We start from the raw sequence: 15,127 nt of genomic DNA on the forward strand, positions 1-15,127 counted from the left end.
TTGTTTTTTTTCCCTTAAGAAAGTCTGTGCTGCCCGGAAGTAAAGCAAAGTGAAGAATTACTGAAGAAAAAATTGAATATTGCAGTTATAATTTATTTTAAGTGTCTTATAATATCTTTTAAATGCAAAGTTTATATCCAAATGTTTATTCCCAAGGTTTATAATCAAAATCATTGCTCGTGCTGTCTTTCAGGGGTATGACGAAACTAAAATGCAGTTAATTTGGACACAGGAAAGTGGTGCCATTGTGGAGGAGAATCGGTCTTTCTTTCCAAATTACACCAATAATGTCAACATGAAGATCATTAATCATTTACTCAGTTTAATCATTGTGATAATAACCTAAATACATAGTCTATTAGTGTTGGTTTGATCGGTCCACTTCTGGTTAAAACTCAATATCCCAGCCTGACTCCTCGTCGGCAGGAGGCTCTTCAGCGTCCTCTGGGAAATAGTCAAAGTTGCTGTTGTCTAAAGGCCCCTCCACCTACGAGAAACAAATACAGAGTTACAGCTGCCCTCTGCACAGGGGACCTCCAAGACACTCAAGGATACCCACTGAAGGTGTAAAAGGAGAGTCTATTGTTCCCTGACGGAGGCCTTCCCAGTTGAAGCCCTCAAACCACCTGAAGGACAGAACACACTGTTGCCATGACTGCAGTTTGAGCAGAGAAAGAACACGCTGGCTGGAAATCTTACTTGTGTTTCTGAATGTCTTTAATCCCGTTCTTCTGATTGCCCAGTCTTTCTGATGGGTTATCTCTATCAAAACGCACATATATCAGTCAGTATTATGTTCTTTAAAATGTTACACAATTTCCTCAGCTCTTACAAAATCTTTTCACTTGTACAATGACGAGGTACTGAAGATGCAAAATACACACAAATATTCCCTCCCTGCTTTTATAAAAACTGGTATCTTGCACTATGTTTAATTAATAAACTTCAACAGTGTGAAAAATCAGCTTCGGGATTTGCAAATGACTGGGTATCGTCATAGAGATTTCATATATTTAATCAGATGTCTACAATAAATCTAACCTGCATAATCGTTTGATGAGGTTGGCTGCACTCTTGGTGATTTTTTTGGGGAATTCAACCATGTCGATGCCTCTGAGGATGATGTTATAGGTTTTCATGGGGTCAGAGCCTGAAAATGGAGGACTGGTAAAATACACAGAACATCATTAAGTGATGGCCACTCTGATGCAATCACTTTGAAACAACAAGCAAGGTGAATTTATAACTAGTTCTGCAATACCAAAATAATCCATAATAATAGTTATATTTTAATGCAATAATAACAAAGGTTGAAGCAAGTGTTTCTCTTTATTTACAGGACAAGGGGTGAAAAGTATAAAGTTTAGTTTCGGTGGGTAAACAAAGAATTGCTATAACCTTTTTGGTGAGTTTGTATGAGGCCAGCTGTGGCTGTAAAAGTTGCTTCTCAGTTTCAATGTCACAATATCTTTGACTTTCTATGACTTCTATGAAGTCTTAAACACAATTAAATTACTTGTTTGGATGAGTCATGAAAGAAAACGCCGACCACTCTGGACACAGGGTTTGACAGAATGGGCGATTAAAGGTACAGTGCTGCCCTCTATTGTCCAGGCAGAATTGGCCCATTTTGACCCAATGTTGACATGAAAATCAATGCAAATTAATGCAAAAAATGCAGCAAATAATATTCTGGAATGAGAGTTTTGATAGGATTATTGTAACTGGAAGACTCGAGATGTTTAGGTGAATATTTTTTTGAACACACCTACTGATAATCCATCATTTAGCCACATGAATTAAATGAATGCTTACCTTCCACTGAGCAGCTCATAGATGAGTATCCCTAAAGACCAGCAGTCAGCCGAACTGTCATGCCCTTTGTTCAATATGATCTCAGGTGCAACATACTCTGGGGTTCCACAGAATGTCCATGTCTTTTTACCCAAACCCACTTTCTTTGCAAAGCCAAAGTCTGCCTAATAGAGTCAACGTTCAGTTACAAAAATGCACATAATGTGTATACTGTGTTCTGCTGTTAGCGACAGACAAGCTGTTCTCACCAGTTTGGCATATCCCCTGTGGTCCAGGATGATGTTTTCAGGCTTCAGGTCTCTGTAGATGATGCCTCTGGAGTGCAGAAAGGCCAGTGCCTCAATAACGCAGCCTGTGTAGAAGCGTGTGGTCCCGTCATCAAATGAACCCCTGTGATGCGGGTAAATACCACACTTAATGACTTTGTGCTGTCACTGACAAAAATCACCATGAGGAAACGTGCCTGTCTCTCAGCAGAGTCCACAGTTCTCCCCCAAGACACACCTCCAGCAGCATGTAGAGATATTTGCTGTCCCTAAACGTGCGGTACAGCCTAAAAAGACAATGGTGAATTAGGAGTCAGACAAGTCTCCCTATTGTAGTCAGGAATAAGAGACATTAAGTACAATAAAACAAACAGATCTTACAAATAAAAAGTTATAGGCCTAAAAAAAGGGCCTTCCTTCTCCCCAATGTGAGTTTTAATTTGAAGCATAAGAGACTTGGATTTCAGACAATACCTTTTTTGTTTTTATAAGTCAATGAAGGGAAAATGTAAAAGACAATTATGCAGCAACTATTGACTCTTGATACGCAAATAATCACACTGTGAGTCCTGCAAATGGCTGACCTAATAATAAACGGACTATGAGCCTCAATCATAATGCGGCGCTCTGAGAGGATGTGGCCCTGCTGACTTGTGTCCAGGATGTGTCTCTTCTTTAACACCTTCAGGGCAAATGATCGATTTGTGTCACTCTTTAGCTGCACCTGTAAATAAAACATTTGTTATTGAATGTTTTTACATATAAACATTTTCGTTAACTTTATACTGTTACAAACCAGCTCCACACGACTGAATCCTCCCACCCCCAGAGTACAGATGATATTAAAATCATTGAGGGACACACTGGAGAAGAAATCTGTCTCTGCCTGTAGCCTATGTAATTCAACAAATAAAAAAACTGTTATAACGCAAACTGCCTTTAAACTATTAACTACATCGGTTTAATGGTGACTCACTTGGCCTTGAGCTCATCGCTGTCGTACTGTTTACTATTGACACTATCCAGTCCTCCAATGAGCTGTTTGAAAGACCTGGGACACAACCACAATATTCACATAAATGAAGACATAAAGGGCTAGAACGTTTGAACCACTGTATCAAACTTATAAAGAATCTGGCTCACTCTCGGTCAATGACGAGACATGTGACATCCCCTACCGCTGTAACACTGGCTGTGCGCACATCCTCACTGCAAACAATAACAAAAAAGTAAGTGAAAACATAAGTAGCCTTGTAAGGAATTATATACATTTTTAAAAAGAAGTAGTAAAGATGTAATAAGATGAATTAAGTTGTTGCAATAATATGTCGTACGTATAATGACGCAAAATGATGATAGTTTGGAAAAAAGATGCAAGTAAACATTTTTGATAGAGGGGCGGTGAGAATAAAGCTATAAGAGATGAACCATAGCGAAAACGAAGTACTGAAAGAGATTCCTTGACTGATGTTTGACAGTTACATAAGATACACGTCAGATAATTCACCCTTTCAGAGCCTGCTCTCCAAACCACTCTCCTTTGGACATAATCTTCTCCATCACCTGCTCCTCATTAGAGTTCTGCTGGGACACTTTCACCTGTGGAAAGGGAAAGATATATATTTTTTTCCCTAAGAACGATGTTGGTTTGGCTTTCCCATGGGTTATCTGTTCTTCTTGGTTCATTATCATCCTGTTTACTCATAGATCCACATTTATTCTGCTTCCTTTCTTACCTACCTGTCCTTCACTGATGATGAAGAATGTGTCTCCAGTGGCTCCCTGGCGGATAATGTAATCACTGTCATTGTAATGAGTCTGTGAGAAAAAAGATATATATGTCAATACCAAGTAAAAAGTCTTCTAAATGCTCAGAAAATATGCAGTTCAAACTTTAAAGCACCTCCTCTAAGACATCAGCAAGTTTACTGAGTACATCTTCAGGTAGAGTTTGAAAGGAAGGGACGCTAAGGGGAAAAAAAGGTCATGCTGAAAAATTATGAATAAAATATGGAAATGCATTCGTTTGGAGAAGGATTTACCTGCGAAGGAAATCTGTGTACTGGGAATGTTTGATCAGACCGGTTCGCATCATGATTGTCTGAAAAATCTGACGATCAATTGCCCAAAGTTTGATATCAGTCAGAGCTGTGAAAAAACATGATAAATTGTTACTTCACAGATTGAATAATGAGTTTGGGATTCCTGTGGTTTTCCTAAAATCTGAACATAAATCATAGCATAGTTCTGAAGCCAGTCAGGGCTCAGTCCTAGGGCCATTGTTGTTATTGCTGTGCATATGACTGAAAGGTTTTTATTCGACACTCTTCTAATTTTATGATGATTATTTGTGATTATTTATGTTTTGGATTTTAATGTCTTATCCTGTAAAACACTTTGAATTACATGGTGCACGAATTGTGCTATACAAATAAACTTGCCTTGCTTTAAATCAGCCCAAAATAATGTGTCTTTGTTTATTGCACATACACTTGATTTCTCTAAATGGGTTTTTACATGCTTGAATGAACTGTGCTGTATGTGGCTTGAGAATGTTTGCAATAAAACAGCAAAAGACAATTACAATAAACCAACTGTCTCTGATTTTTACAGATTTTTGACCTCCTTGTGCAAAATACACCAGATATCATATGTTCATATTATTAAAGGTATTTTTCAAAAATAAGGATCATATCTGTCGTGGGCCAATCACATTCAGTATGTTTGTGTTTTAGGTGGGTTGATTTCTTCCCAAAGTAACTTTAGGGAAATAACAAGACAAGCTCAATCAGTAACTACTTACTCAGCCACCTGCCGTCTGGCATGAAACTGACTCATATCTCACTTTGTAAAAAATGTCATTTCAAAGGTGGTTTATCGTTGCTGTCACTATGTGTGAAACAGCTCACAGCACAGCATCAAAGGAGCAGCTCTGAAAAGTCCTGATGCCTGTCTATACTGATAACTAGCTTTTACACGTCCTAATCATTTGCATTCCCACAAATATTCTCCAGACAGCTGAGCACCACTTTCTCTTATGGCCTTTCTGCACCATAATATAGCACATATACCATCAATCATTTGAGCCACATTTGGGCTCTCACTATTTCTCAAATAATCAAGATACCCACATTTCTTTCCAAGCGTTTATAGGACATATAATCTTGTATTGCCTTCATACAGACACAATTTTGTTGTATGATGTGGTACGATAAGGATAATTGTACAAACCATAAATGTGAATAATAAACAATGCAAAAATACATGAATAATGTCACATGAATAATGTCACATGACATTTAAATAAATAACACTGTATTTACCAAGTAACCTCAAAATGAATGTTGAAAAGTGCACTAACCTAGTGGCCACAGAAAACTAGTATGTAGGTAATATAATCTACAGCAGTACATATTTAATGTATATTTCTGCTCTGTTGTTCTGTCAGAATAAAATTAACACTGATTGCACAAACTGGATATTTAGTGCACATGTGCATTGTACCTGTGACAGTAGCAGTTCGGGTGCAGTTGTACAGAATGGCCAGCTCTCCAAACACCTTTTCTGGACCAATTCTACACAGTTTCTTTCCTTGTTTTGTCACCTCAACCATCCCCTCTGAAAACACACACACAATGCAGTATTAATATGGATTATAATTGCAGTTATAATACTATCACCTTCAGTTGGTACCTAGTTATATAACATGACTTCACTCAGAGCTGCCACAGACACACCTGATAGTTTTGTAGCTAACTATTAAACAGATGTTTAAACAGATGTAACTTTTAAATGAGACATGAGACATTATAAACCAATGTTGTTGTTGTTTTTTTTTAAAATGAGGTTGAATCAGAATGCCACGAAACTGCATGTTCCAAGTAGAATGTGTCAGAACGCTCTGAGGCAACACATCTGACATAAACATTGTTAAAATAATGATTTTTACCACAATCTGTAAACAGATAATATCAGACCAACTGACATGTTGAAACATGAAAGATGCTCTGGGTGCTGTTTCACCAATTCACAGCATGTTTCTGACAGAGAAATGATCACTTTAAGGGTGGATTATATGGCTTTTTGCTTTTATTAAAATGTTCAAAAGAATATATCAGAGAATATATAAGACCTACCCTCTAAAACATATACAGTGGAGCCATCATCTCCCTCTTGGATAACGCAGCAGCCCTTGGCCACACTTGTGGGATACATGCAGTCCATGATTGTGACAATCTGTACTCAAAAAGCATTATAACTCACTTTAAATTACATTAAGTAGAATCGTATTAACCATATGCTCTACATGTGGCCTACCTGCCCATGCTCCAAGTGTTTCATGAAGTCGTTGTCCATCAAAGCTCTTTGGATCAGCTCCCTGGACCTGCACAAACATACAAAATTAGGACTCGCATAGTTATTTGATGTTAAAAGCGAGTTGTTTTCATACTCACTCCTTTGTTTTACAGTAACTGGTCAGAGTTACATCTGAAAGTTGAGAGGGGTCTAGGGCTGTGGGCTCTGCAGATATAGCCTGTCTTTTTGTGCGCTGAGGCTCATCTGGAATCACCGGGGCTGGCAGTGGGGTCCCTGCAAACACAATGAAATGCAAAACGGAATATTTGAGGTAAAGTTACTTTGGAACTTAGCTTAGGGCAAGATGCATGTGATATAGGCCTATAACTTTGTTGTCGTACCACCAGAGTTGCCACTAGTGCACGGTGTCGACGACAGTTTGCGATGTCTGTCCAGTTCTATCTGCAGTTGTCGGATCAGATCGTCCTTAGTGTCCAACTCCAGCTCGAGCTCATCAATAAGCGCATCTCGCTGCCGCAGCTCTTCAATTTTTAGCTGCAGAGCGAGCTGCAGATCCCTGAGTGTGCCCGTGCACTTGGACCCAGCCATGGACAGACCCCGGACACCTAAAGTGGCCTAAAAATTATGTTTTAAAGAGTTGACACAGACACGAGTCTAGGTGTATCCAACATTGTGAGCCAAGCAAACGTAAACCAATAAAAAGTACACGAAAAGTTATCGCCAGTTGTTGGTTAAAATAAATCACTCACCTTTTCTGTTCGTCAAACACAAGAAGCGAGAAGAGGCTCCGCGAGCGAGGATGGAGTCTTCAGTGTCCACTTCTGAGAAATGAAGCGACAACACAAAGTGGGCGCGCACAGCTGACTCTGACAGTCTATTGGATTCTCCCTGGTGGCAAAAAACACTCCTCCACTCGTTTAAAAACATACCCTAAAAGAAAACCTTCAATCATGTAGTCACTTTAAATACATTTATGCACTACCATGGTGTAGAAGATCATATAGGCTTTTCTCGTTTTACCAAATTGTGACTGTATATAAATAAGTATTTTGAGATTTTCTTTGTGGTATTAAAGTATTAATGATCATACTACTAATAAACTATTAAAATTACACGGCGCAATGGCGGCAATCCGCCGCAGGAGGGCGCCATTCGTATAGTTCATTCAAAAAAAAGAAAAAAAAAAGAAAAACTACATCCGGTGACGTTTATTTACTTCTTCAAACTCAAATGGCGACGACGGAGCAGCAACACGAGCTTTCTGGCAATCATGCCACAGGAAAACTAGGATTGTATCCTTGAATGATTTTTATCAATAAGTTGCAGTATCCACCACGTGCTGCTGTTTGACACGCGCGTTAACTCCCCATCCAGCACTAGGCCTTTTATTCTGTACAAATTTACTCATTTAAAATGTTAAAAGTAGATTTTCTTGACTGCTTCACAGTTCTCTGGATGTTCCCTTCCCATCCAGCCGTGAAGCTCTTATCGCTCTGCGGTCTCTGTCTCCAGACAAAGAGCCCCGCAAAGGAGGCATCAGCAAAGAGATCACAGTGAAAGACAACACACTGTCTGTGTAAGGAACTATACAGTCATTTCAACTATAAGATTCTCTATAAGTTATCCTGTTTGTGTGTGTTTATATATATATATATATATATATATATATATATATATATATATATATATATATATATATATATATATATATATATATAACATTTTTCCTTTTTTCAGGAGGTGGAGTGCAGACGAAGCTCGTATTCTCCGTGTTTCTGTGAATTCATTTATGGATCATCTATTACTTGTATTAGAGACTATGGAGATGTTTAGTCTTCCAGTTTCACAATGATTAGGAATCTTTACTTTAGCGTAGGCCTGATTGATCTGATGGTAAATCTTCCTTCAGTTGCCTTGTTGAACATGATGTATCAACTATTTGCTTTACTTGGAATATTTGACCTGTTGACATGAAAAATCAGTTCACATAGTCCTATGCACATTTCCTGTTTGTGTACATAGACATGTGATATTGTCTTTTACATTTAGCCACGAGGAGAGGCTGCTAGTCAATGAAAAATCGTGGTTGGCTTTTTCTGGTGTATGGTTTATTTTCATTTACGCTTGCGACTGTGACAGACTAGACTTGTCAACTAAACAGCAAATGGAAAAATAAAATAATCAAAGCAGTGAAGAGGACTATAGCCAACTTGTTTGAGTTTTCAGTTTATAGTTATATAAATGCAGCATATTTTTAGTCTTAAATCATTTGTTCCTGTGTGGCAAAAACACATTGCATTATGATTAATGGACAGTATGACTGGGTTGCTAGTTTAATATTGGATCTAGTGTATGCTACTCTAGTTTCATTAGGCAATCCTGTTCATCCACATTGCTGCTGCCAGTAGTACACAGCATATAGTAGCAGCTCCAGCCACAAAACAGAAAAGGTTGTTTTCTGATTTGCCTGAGGACTTGATACACAGATTACTACAGTTGCAAAGGGGATCGTCAGAATCATGATGAGTTAAGTATGCTAAGTATGACATGCTCAAAGCCAAGGCCAGCATTTTGTTGCTGTGTGGATATTACTGTGCTGGACCTTCAACACTGACTACAAATTTCTCACGCTGTGGCTTTTTGTGAGTTTAGGGATTATGGATTAGCTGAAGAGAGACCTGGCCTCATTTTTGTAGACAGCCAAAACATAAGCATCTTAAGTCTTAACTTTTGTAACTTTTCAGTAAAAGTGAGTCATTTCCCACCAACTTTTAAACTTTGCCTTAAGATTAACTTTATTTATAAACTACACTAAAACTAAATTTGGATTTTTTTTATGGGTAATTTCTAATGATGCACTCTTATTGTGCATTCAAGGTTATATTTTTTTGTGTGCTCCTGATAAGTTACAATATACACAACAGCTGGCAATGATGCATTTATACACAACGTAATATACATGATGATCAACATGACAGGTTACAACAGCATAATACACAATGAATAGACAGGCAACAATCTCTTTTCAATAAAGCTTAGAAATCATCATCATCACATATATCAAGGTAAACATCAAAGGCTTCTCGATTACAGTTTCCATCGGGAGTGAAAACATACTTGTGGAAGGTGCCATCAACACAAATAGCTAAAGGAGATAAGAAAGCCAACTTTAATTAGGTTTATGAGCGGTTTAACATTTACCTTTTTACAGTTATTCTCACCTATGACAGAGTTCACATTCTTTGATGTGTTTTTCCCAAAGGCACAAATACAGGCGCATTCGGCTGGCACAGTAAAGCTGGCCAATGACCACTGACTGTCTACATACTGACCAATGACAGGGCCTACCTTTCCAACCCGTGCTAACCTGTATAAAGTAATAAAGTACAACAAAATTGTGATTTAAGAAACACTCTTGTCTGAAAAGCACAAAATAGCATGTGACAGACTTACGCGGAACGTCTATTAAGTTTGGTGTCTTTAAGAGCAAAGATGTGCACTGTTCCTTTGTCACTCGAGGCACACAGAAATGAAGAGTCATGGCTGAAATTGATGCTAGAAAACAATAACAAACACAAACTTTGAAGGCTTAAAGAAACAAAAGAAAACTTCAAATAACAATGGTTACCAGTAGAGAGTAGCCGGGTCAGTTCCTCTGCGCAGCTCTACAAGTTTGTCTCTAGTCGTTGTATCAAAGAGACGGATTAGGGTTCCTTTGCGGGATGCTGATGCTGCCACACTTCCTGGTTGATTCAGTGCAACACAAGCAATTTCACTTTGGTGTGCATTTATTGTGAATGGAGCAGACGATGTCCCAGGCTTTGTGTTGGACAGATCCTGAAAAATATACACATATATCCATATTTTTCACCACCACAATGTCACAATAGTTTCTGGTGCATTTGACAAACTTACAACTAACTGTAGACTGCCACATTTGTGTCCAGGAAAAACCAAAAGCTGTTTCTCTGGACTAGGACACAAGTCACACAAACCTGAAAGACGTTTTACAGTTACTTATTTTAAGTGGATTTGATAATTTTGTATTTTGACTTTTGTCAAACCTTTAGGATTATCTCTGGTGTCGAACTCAAAAAGCTTGACTGGATTGTCTGGAAATGTGTACACATATATCCTGTTTTTCAGTACAATAATAATCCTGAAAAGGACAAAAAAGTGACAAAATGTAAAGTGTGCAACCAGTGTTATATTAACAACTTACTTGTCATGCCTCATCCGAACAGCTAATACAGGTTTAGTGAAGGTAAACTCCAGCACAAGCTTGTCTTTAGGATCACGTGATTCTCTGGCATCATCCCAAATAAGAACTAAGCAGAACATTATGATAATAAAAACACTTAATCAAAATTGTTACTGTACCTAGTATTTCTATACAAAGACATACAAAGATAATGAAGTGAAAAGATTACCTGATATTTCAGAGAATTTTGGACTGACTCCTCCTCCTACTATTGCCAGTAAGTTGGAGCGATGCAGCATGGAACACAAGGCAACACTTCCCACCTGTTCATGATCTAAAAACACACATTTTGTCATTGACGTCATTTTAGTCCTATACCTGTAAAGATATTGTGCTTTTACCCAGATGACCCTTTTCCATAAGGGGCTCCACATTATAAATTCTTACTCCTGTCTCCATCGCACAACAGAAACAACCTTGCCATGATAAGATAGAAAAGATTCTCATCAACTATGTAGTTAGCCCTAGTGCTATTTGGAGTTAAGCTTGTGAACCTACTCTGGTCCTGGTTGAACTGTAGGCTGTTTACTCCTCTCTGCTGAGCCATGGCTGATAACCGAAACGTCACAGGTAAACTCAAGTATTATCTACGAGGAAAAACAATCAATGAAGGACATTGCTGTACAAACATAAAATAGTACCAATAGAACCAAAGCTGAGGACAAGAACACTTTTCTGTAATTGTCCTTAGCCATAGCGACACAGCTAACACATAGTAGCACGAACAACGCAAGAATAGTTCAGATTTAACTTGGTCAAAACTTACATAAAATCTTACCATGTAATGCGAGACTTTCTGGAACAACACGGTTTCCTGAAAAAAATCACGGACCCTAATAAAAAAAACACTGAGGCAGATGTAGCAAGACCAAAGTTGTTTTTGTTTTCACCTCGGTGACGTCACTGCACATGCTTCCGGTTGGATCCCGCTGTTTTCAAAATAATTCAAAATCTATGTAAGTGTTAGTAAATTAAAAATAGACTGTATCAAAAATATTAGTTTATGACAAATAGTTACAACAAATGATTTTGTATTGCTTCCTATTGTTTAATTTTACAAATCACCAGTAGAGGGAGCCGCTATAAAACTCTTGCCGATTTATGGACCTTCCGTTCAAAGGTCTGATATATACGGAGCCCAGCAAGGGCTTGGTGGGTTTCTGGGTGTACAATTCAATTGAGTCAATGTCCGCTTTCCTTGTTCTATCAGAAGACTGTCCCAGTACCCGCTTTAGTGCAGAGTGCGAGTCAGCCGGCTGTTTGTCCAGAGGAGCTGCTCCGTGTGCAGCCACCTCTCTTAACAATACCGTGTGCTGTGCATAAACCTCTGCATGCTCCACCACCTCCCCATGTGCGCTCACAAGGCTGTAATGAGAGTGCAGTGGAGGTGCGTAAAAACTGTTGATCTCTAAGTGTGCGAATGAGGAGAGGCAGCACAACAACAGAGATGCTGTTGCAAACAGCAGAGATGAGATCCTGTGATCCCTACACCTGACCCCTTCTGGCCCCTGACTGCGCTTAGAAATTCTGTCCAATGAACAGACCCTGTGACTTACTGCCCGCAATGCAAACACAGCGCCTGCTCCTGTCATACGGAGACCAGAAAGCCCTTAGCGAAGGGCTCCTGATCCCATATTCCCGGAGCATCCCCCAAAGGACAGCATACAAAGCACATGTGAACATGAACCCTCGAGCACCCGATGAAGGTTTAGAGCTGGTCCGGTGTTCTGTGTCCGGGACGAAAACCACACTGTTCCCTTGAATCCGAGGTTGGATTCTGTCAGATTCTCCTACACTGGACTAGACCTTAGCAGGAAGGCTGAGGAGTGTGATACCCCTGTAGTTAGAACACACTCTCCTGTCCTCCTTCTTAAACAGAAGGACCACCACCCTGGTCTACCAGTCCAGAGGTACAGTGCTTGACCGCCACGCAATGTCACAAAGGCATATCAGCCAAGACAGCCCAGCAACATCTTAAGACTTAAAATACTTAGGACGGATCACATCCAACCCTAGCACTTTGCCACTAAGGAGCTTGCCAACCAACTTCAGCCTGGGTGATGGACAAGTCCACCTCCAAGTCCCCAGTCTTTGCTTTCCTCTCCATTCTGACATTATGCTCATCGTTTAGGCGCAGACCCCTGTCCACTCATGTATTTCATCTTTCTCTTGTTGTCTGTTTGATTTGGTCAGTCCAGTGGTTAGTTGTGATAAATGTGATGTGATAAAATGATAAAACCAACGTTGCCCTTGGAATTGTTAATAGGCAGTGTCATAACTACAAAAAGTAATTTTTGTTTAATAGTCTCCTGGCGGAAATCTCTTTGCTTTTTATGCCATGTATTCGGCATACATGAGTAACTTGCCTTTGTAATTTTGCTCTTGAATGCATCTATGCAGTAAAATAAGATAAAAAATAAGATATGAACGAATACCAGTTTATAAAAAATATCTGGGTTTGTCTAGCCATGGCCTAAGTGTGTATCCAGAGAAGCCTCTGAAGTGGTGGGCACTGAATGTGCATAGTTGACAAGGTCCAGGAGAAGCAGATCTCGCCCAGAGACCCACCTCCTTTCCTTCAAGGAAACTGGCCGAACGCATCTGCTTCACCCTGCCATTGACACACACAGATCGACTGCACATAGGACACTGTTGGCCATGACGTTTGCAGCATAGAGAGCAGGTTGAGGTGTGGCAGAGAAAGCACCCAGAAAGTTATTCACAGCCTCGTGAGCACACATGGGGAGGTCAGGTGGTGGAGCATACAGAGATTTACTCACAGCACACTCCACTGGCACAAGATGCTGCTGCATATGGAGCCGCTCCTCCCAGAGGAGCCGTACGCTCGCCCTCATCACTAGAGTCTGTACTGGGGAAGAAAGACAGTCTGTAGATAGAACAAGGAAAGTGGACATTAAAACAAATGAATTGGGCACCCAGAGACCCACCGCCTGCATGGAACACGTCAGAGGTGTGTTTATGATGCTCTCTTCTTCCCTGCCTACCTCTTCATTCATTCAATCCAAAAAACTTTCATTGGATTACAAGATACTTTCACAGGCTCACAAGATACATTTTACAGGATTGTATGATAATTTTGTGGAATTGTGGGATTCTCTTTATTTAATTCTTCACCCAAAGCCCTTGTGGGGCTCTGTAGTTATATGATATTGTTGTTCTAGAAGACCAGTTAATTTAATAGCCTATTACTTATGAAATAACAATTTGCGTTCATTACAGCAGAAGATGATATGGTGCTGATGTATATGGTGAGGTCAGTATGTGTATGTACTGGTATGTACTAGTGATAACAGCTTTTTATGGGATCCGAATCTTTTGGATCCATTCATTTCTAAGACCCGTTCAAAAGACTGGCTCTTTTACAATTTATTTATATTACAGAAGCCAATGTGAGATCTCATTTTATCAACAAATTATTCACAGACAGCAATGACCAAGACTCAGATCTGTTTAAAATGTAAATACATAATCTAAATAAAATGTTGCACTACAATAATAATAATTTAGAAACTGTTACATTACGATGTCAGATGTTTTCCTGGGCACAAAGCTCTCACTCATGGTGCTTCTTCTGCTTCTGTTTTGATTCTTGTGTTGATTCAGCATTAATCAGAATAAAAATGTATACAAATTAGAAAGAAAAATAGTTTTTTTTTATTCGGTTCCACCCATTCGCATTAAGGAAAAGAGTTATTCACAGATGTCACATCACTAGTATGTATAGTGTAATATGTATGCAATGCTGGCAGATGTTTTGTTTGTTCATTTGTGTGACCTGTTGTTGTCATGCAAAATAAAATACATAAGATGCAATTAACGAGTGGGAGTACCAGGCAAAGAGGCTAAAAAGCCAATATGCAACTGGAGCCACTCACTCTCAAGAGATTCACTGATATTCTTTAATGGATGAAGAGAAATAGAAATAGTGGCCAAAAGTCAAGGATATGTGCACACTAATGTTTCATTTATAAGTCTCAAGTGAAGGTGGGAGGTCTTTTCTATGACTCAGAAAAATGCAAATTACTACAATGGTCATACATTATGATCAGCTAATTAACTTTTGTAACGTTTCATTGAGTTATTATAATACCTTTAATTTATTCTGAATCAATGACAGTTCTAAAACATGACAGACTTACTCATAGTTCCTCTCAAATTTCATAACAAAGAGCTTTCTTTAATTTAAATTTATGGTCCTAATTTTCATGATATTGTTGGCAGATGATTTATGAACTTGCAATTGTAAATCCATATCTATAATAATAAACTGGATTCATATAGCCCGTTTCAAGACACCCAAAGCACTTTACAGTGTATTGTTCCGGTCTGCACCGTCGGCTCCTGTTTCACCCAATCAAACTGTCCTAAGGACTAGTGCGGGTGCGGACCAAGGAGCGCAGACACGGGGCAAGTTGACAGTGTTCATTTACAAAAATAGTGAATTTCA

At 39.1% G+C, this 15,127-nt stretch overlaps 3 protein-coding genes across 3 annotated transcripts; 1 reads left to right on the plus strand and 2 right to left on the minus strand.

Moving 5' to 3' along the window:
• Nucleotides 1–316: 316 nt before the first annotated feature.
• Nucleotides 317–7,008, minus strand: LOC117391302 (cGMP-dependent protein kinase 1-like). The gene is made up of 20 exons (XM_055231942.1): nucleotides 6,779–7,008; nucleotides 6,536–6,671; nucleotides 6,399–6,465; nucleotides 6,218–6,317; nucleotides 5,586–5,699; nucleotides 4,124–4,229; nucleotides 3,985–4,048; nucleotides 3,822–3,899; nucleotides 3,589–3,680; nucleotides 3,225–3,290; nucleotides 3,058–3,132; nucleotides 2,878–2,974; nucleotides 2,666–2,805; nucleotides 2,279–2,368; nucleotides 2,064–2,205; nucleotides 1,816–1,979; nucleotides 1,042–1,164; nucleotides 700–762; nucleotides 560–626; nucleotides 317–487 (listed from the first exon to the last, which is right to left on the minus strand). The coding sequence occupies exons 1-20, from the start codon at nucleotides 6,984–6,986 to the stop codon at nucleotides 389–391; spliced, it is 2,091 nt and encodes a 696-aa protein (XP_055087917.1). The 5' UTR covers nucleotides 6,987–7,008; the 3' UTR covers nucleotides 317–388.
• Nucleotides 7,009–7,609: 601 nt separating this feature from the next.
• LOC129457390 (EKC/KEOPS complex subunit Lage3) lies at nucleotides 7,610–8,600 on the plus strand. Its single transcript, XM_055231951.1, has 3 exons — nucleotides 7,610–7,690; nucleotides 7,846–7,974; nucleotides 8,136–8,600. Exons 1-3 carry the CDS (start codon nucleotides 7,629–7,631, stop codon nucleotides 8,248–8,250), a joined length of 306 nt encoding a protein of 101 aa, XP_055087926.1. The 5' UTR covers nucleotides 7,610–7,628; the 3' UTR covers nucleotides 8,251–8,600.
• Nucleotides 8,588–11,570, minus strand: wdr45 (WD repeat domain 45). The gene is made up of 11 exons (XM_033989059.2): nucleotides 11,438–11,570; nucleotides 11,158–11,246; nucleotides 11,001–11,075; nucleotides 10,829–10,933; nucleotides 10,621–10,726; nucleotides 10,463–10,557; nucleotides 10,314–10,393; nucleotides 10,027–10,235; nucleotides 9,852–9,953; nucleotides 9,620–9,765; nucleotides 8,588–9,543 (listed from the first exon to the last, which is right to left on the minus strand). The coding sequence occupies exons 2-11, from the start codon at nucleotides 11,204–11,206 to the stop codon at nucleotides 9,434–9,436; spliced, it is 1,077 nt and encodes a 358-aa protein (XP_033844950.1). The 5' UTR covers nucleotides 11,207–11,246; nucleotides 11,438–11,570; the 3' UTR covers nucleotides 8,588–9,433.
• Nucleotides 11,571–15,127: the final 3,557 nt, after the last annotated feature.

This window comes from Periophthalmus magnuspinnatus, chromosome 23 (assembly GCF_009829125.3).
Source record: "Periophthalmus magnuspinnatus isolate fPerMag1 chromosome 23, fPerMag1.2.pri, whole genome shotgun sequence".
NCBI lineage: Eukaryota > Metazoa > Chordata > Actinopteri > Gobiiformes > Gobiidae > Periophthalmus > Periophthalmus magnuspinnatus.

Excerpts from the sequence above, each read along its gene's own strand:
- LOC129457390 (XM_055231951.1), top strand. The coding sequence starts at position 7,629 with ATGGCGACGACGGAGCAGCAACACGAGCTTTCTGGCAATCATGCCACA. Across the intron at positions 7,691-7,845 it reads GCCACAGGAAAACTAGGATT|TTCTCTGGATGTTCCCTTCC; the intron begins GTATCCTTGAAT and ends ACTGCTTCACAG. Across the intron at positions 7,975-8,135 it reads AAAGACAACACACTGTCTGT|GAGGTGGAGTGCAGACGAAG; the intron begins GTAAGGAACTAT and ends TCCTTTTTTCAG.
- wdr45 (XM_033989059.2), bottom strand. The coding sequence starts at position 11,206 with ATGGCTCAGCAGAGAGGAGTAAACAGCCTACAGTTCAACCAGGACCAG. Across the intron at positions 10,558-10,620 it reads GTTCGGATGAGGCATGACAA|GATTATTATTGTACTGAAAA; the intron begins GTAAGTTGTTAA and ends TGTCCTTTTCAG. Across the intron at positions 10,394-10,462 it reads CACCAGAGATAATCCTAAAG|GTTTGTGTGACTTGTGTCCT; the intron begins GTTTGACAAAAG and ends AACGTCTTTCAG.
- LOC117391302 (XM_055231942.1), bottom strand. The coding sequence starts at position 6,986 with ATGGCTGGGTCCAAGTGCACGGGCACACTCAGGGATCTGCAGCTCGCT. Across the intron at positions 4,049-4,123 it reads TACACAGATTTCCTTCGCAG|CGTCCCTTCCTTTCAAACTC; the intron begins GTAAATCCTTCT and ends TTTTCCCCTTAG. Across the intron at positions 3,681-3,821 it reads TCATCATCAGTGAAGGACAG|GTGAAAGTGTCCCAGCAGAA; the intron begins GTAGGTAAGAAA and ends CCCTTTCCACAG.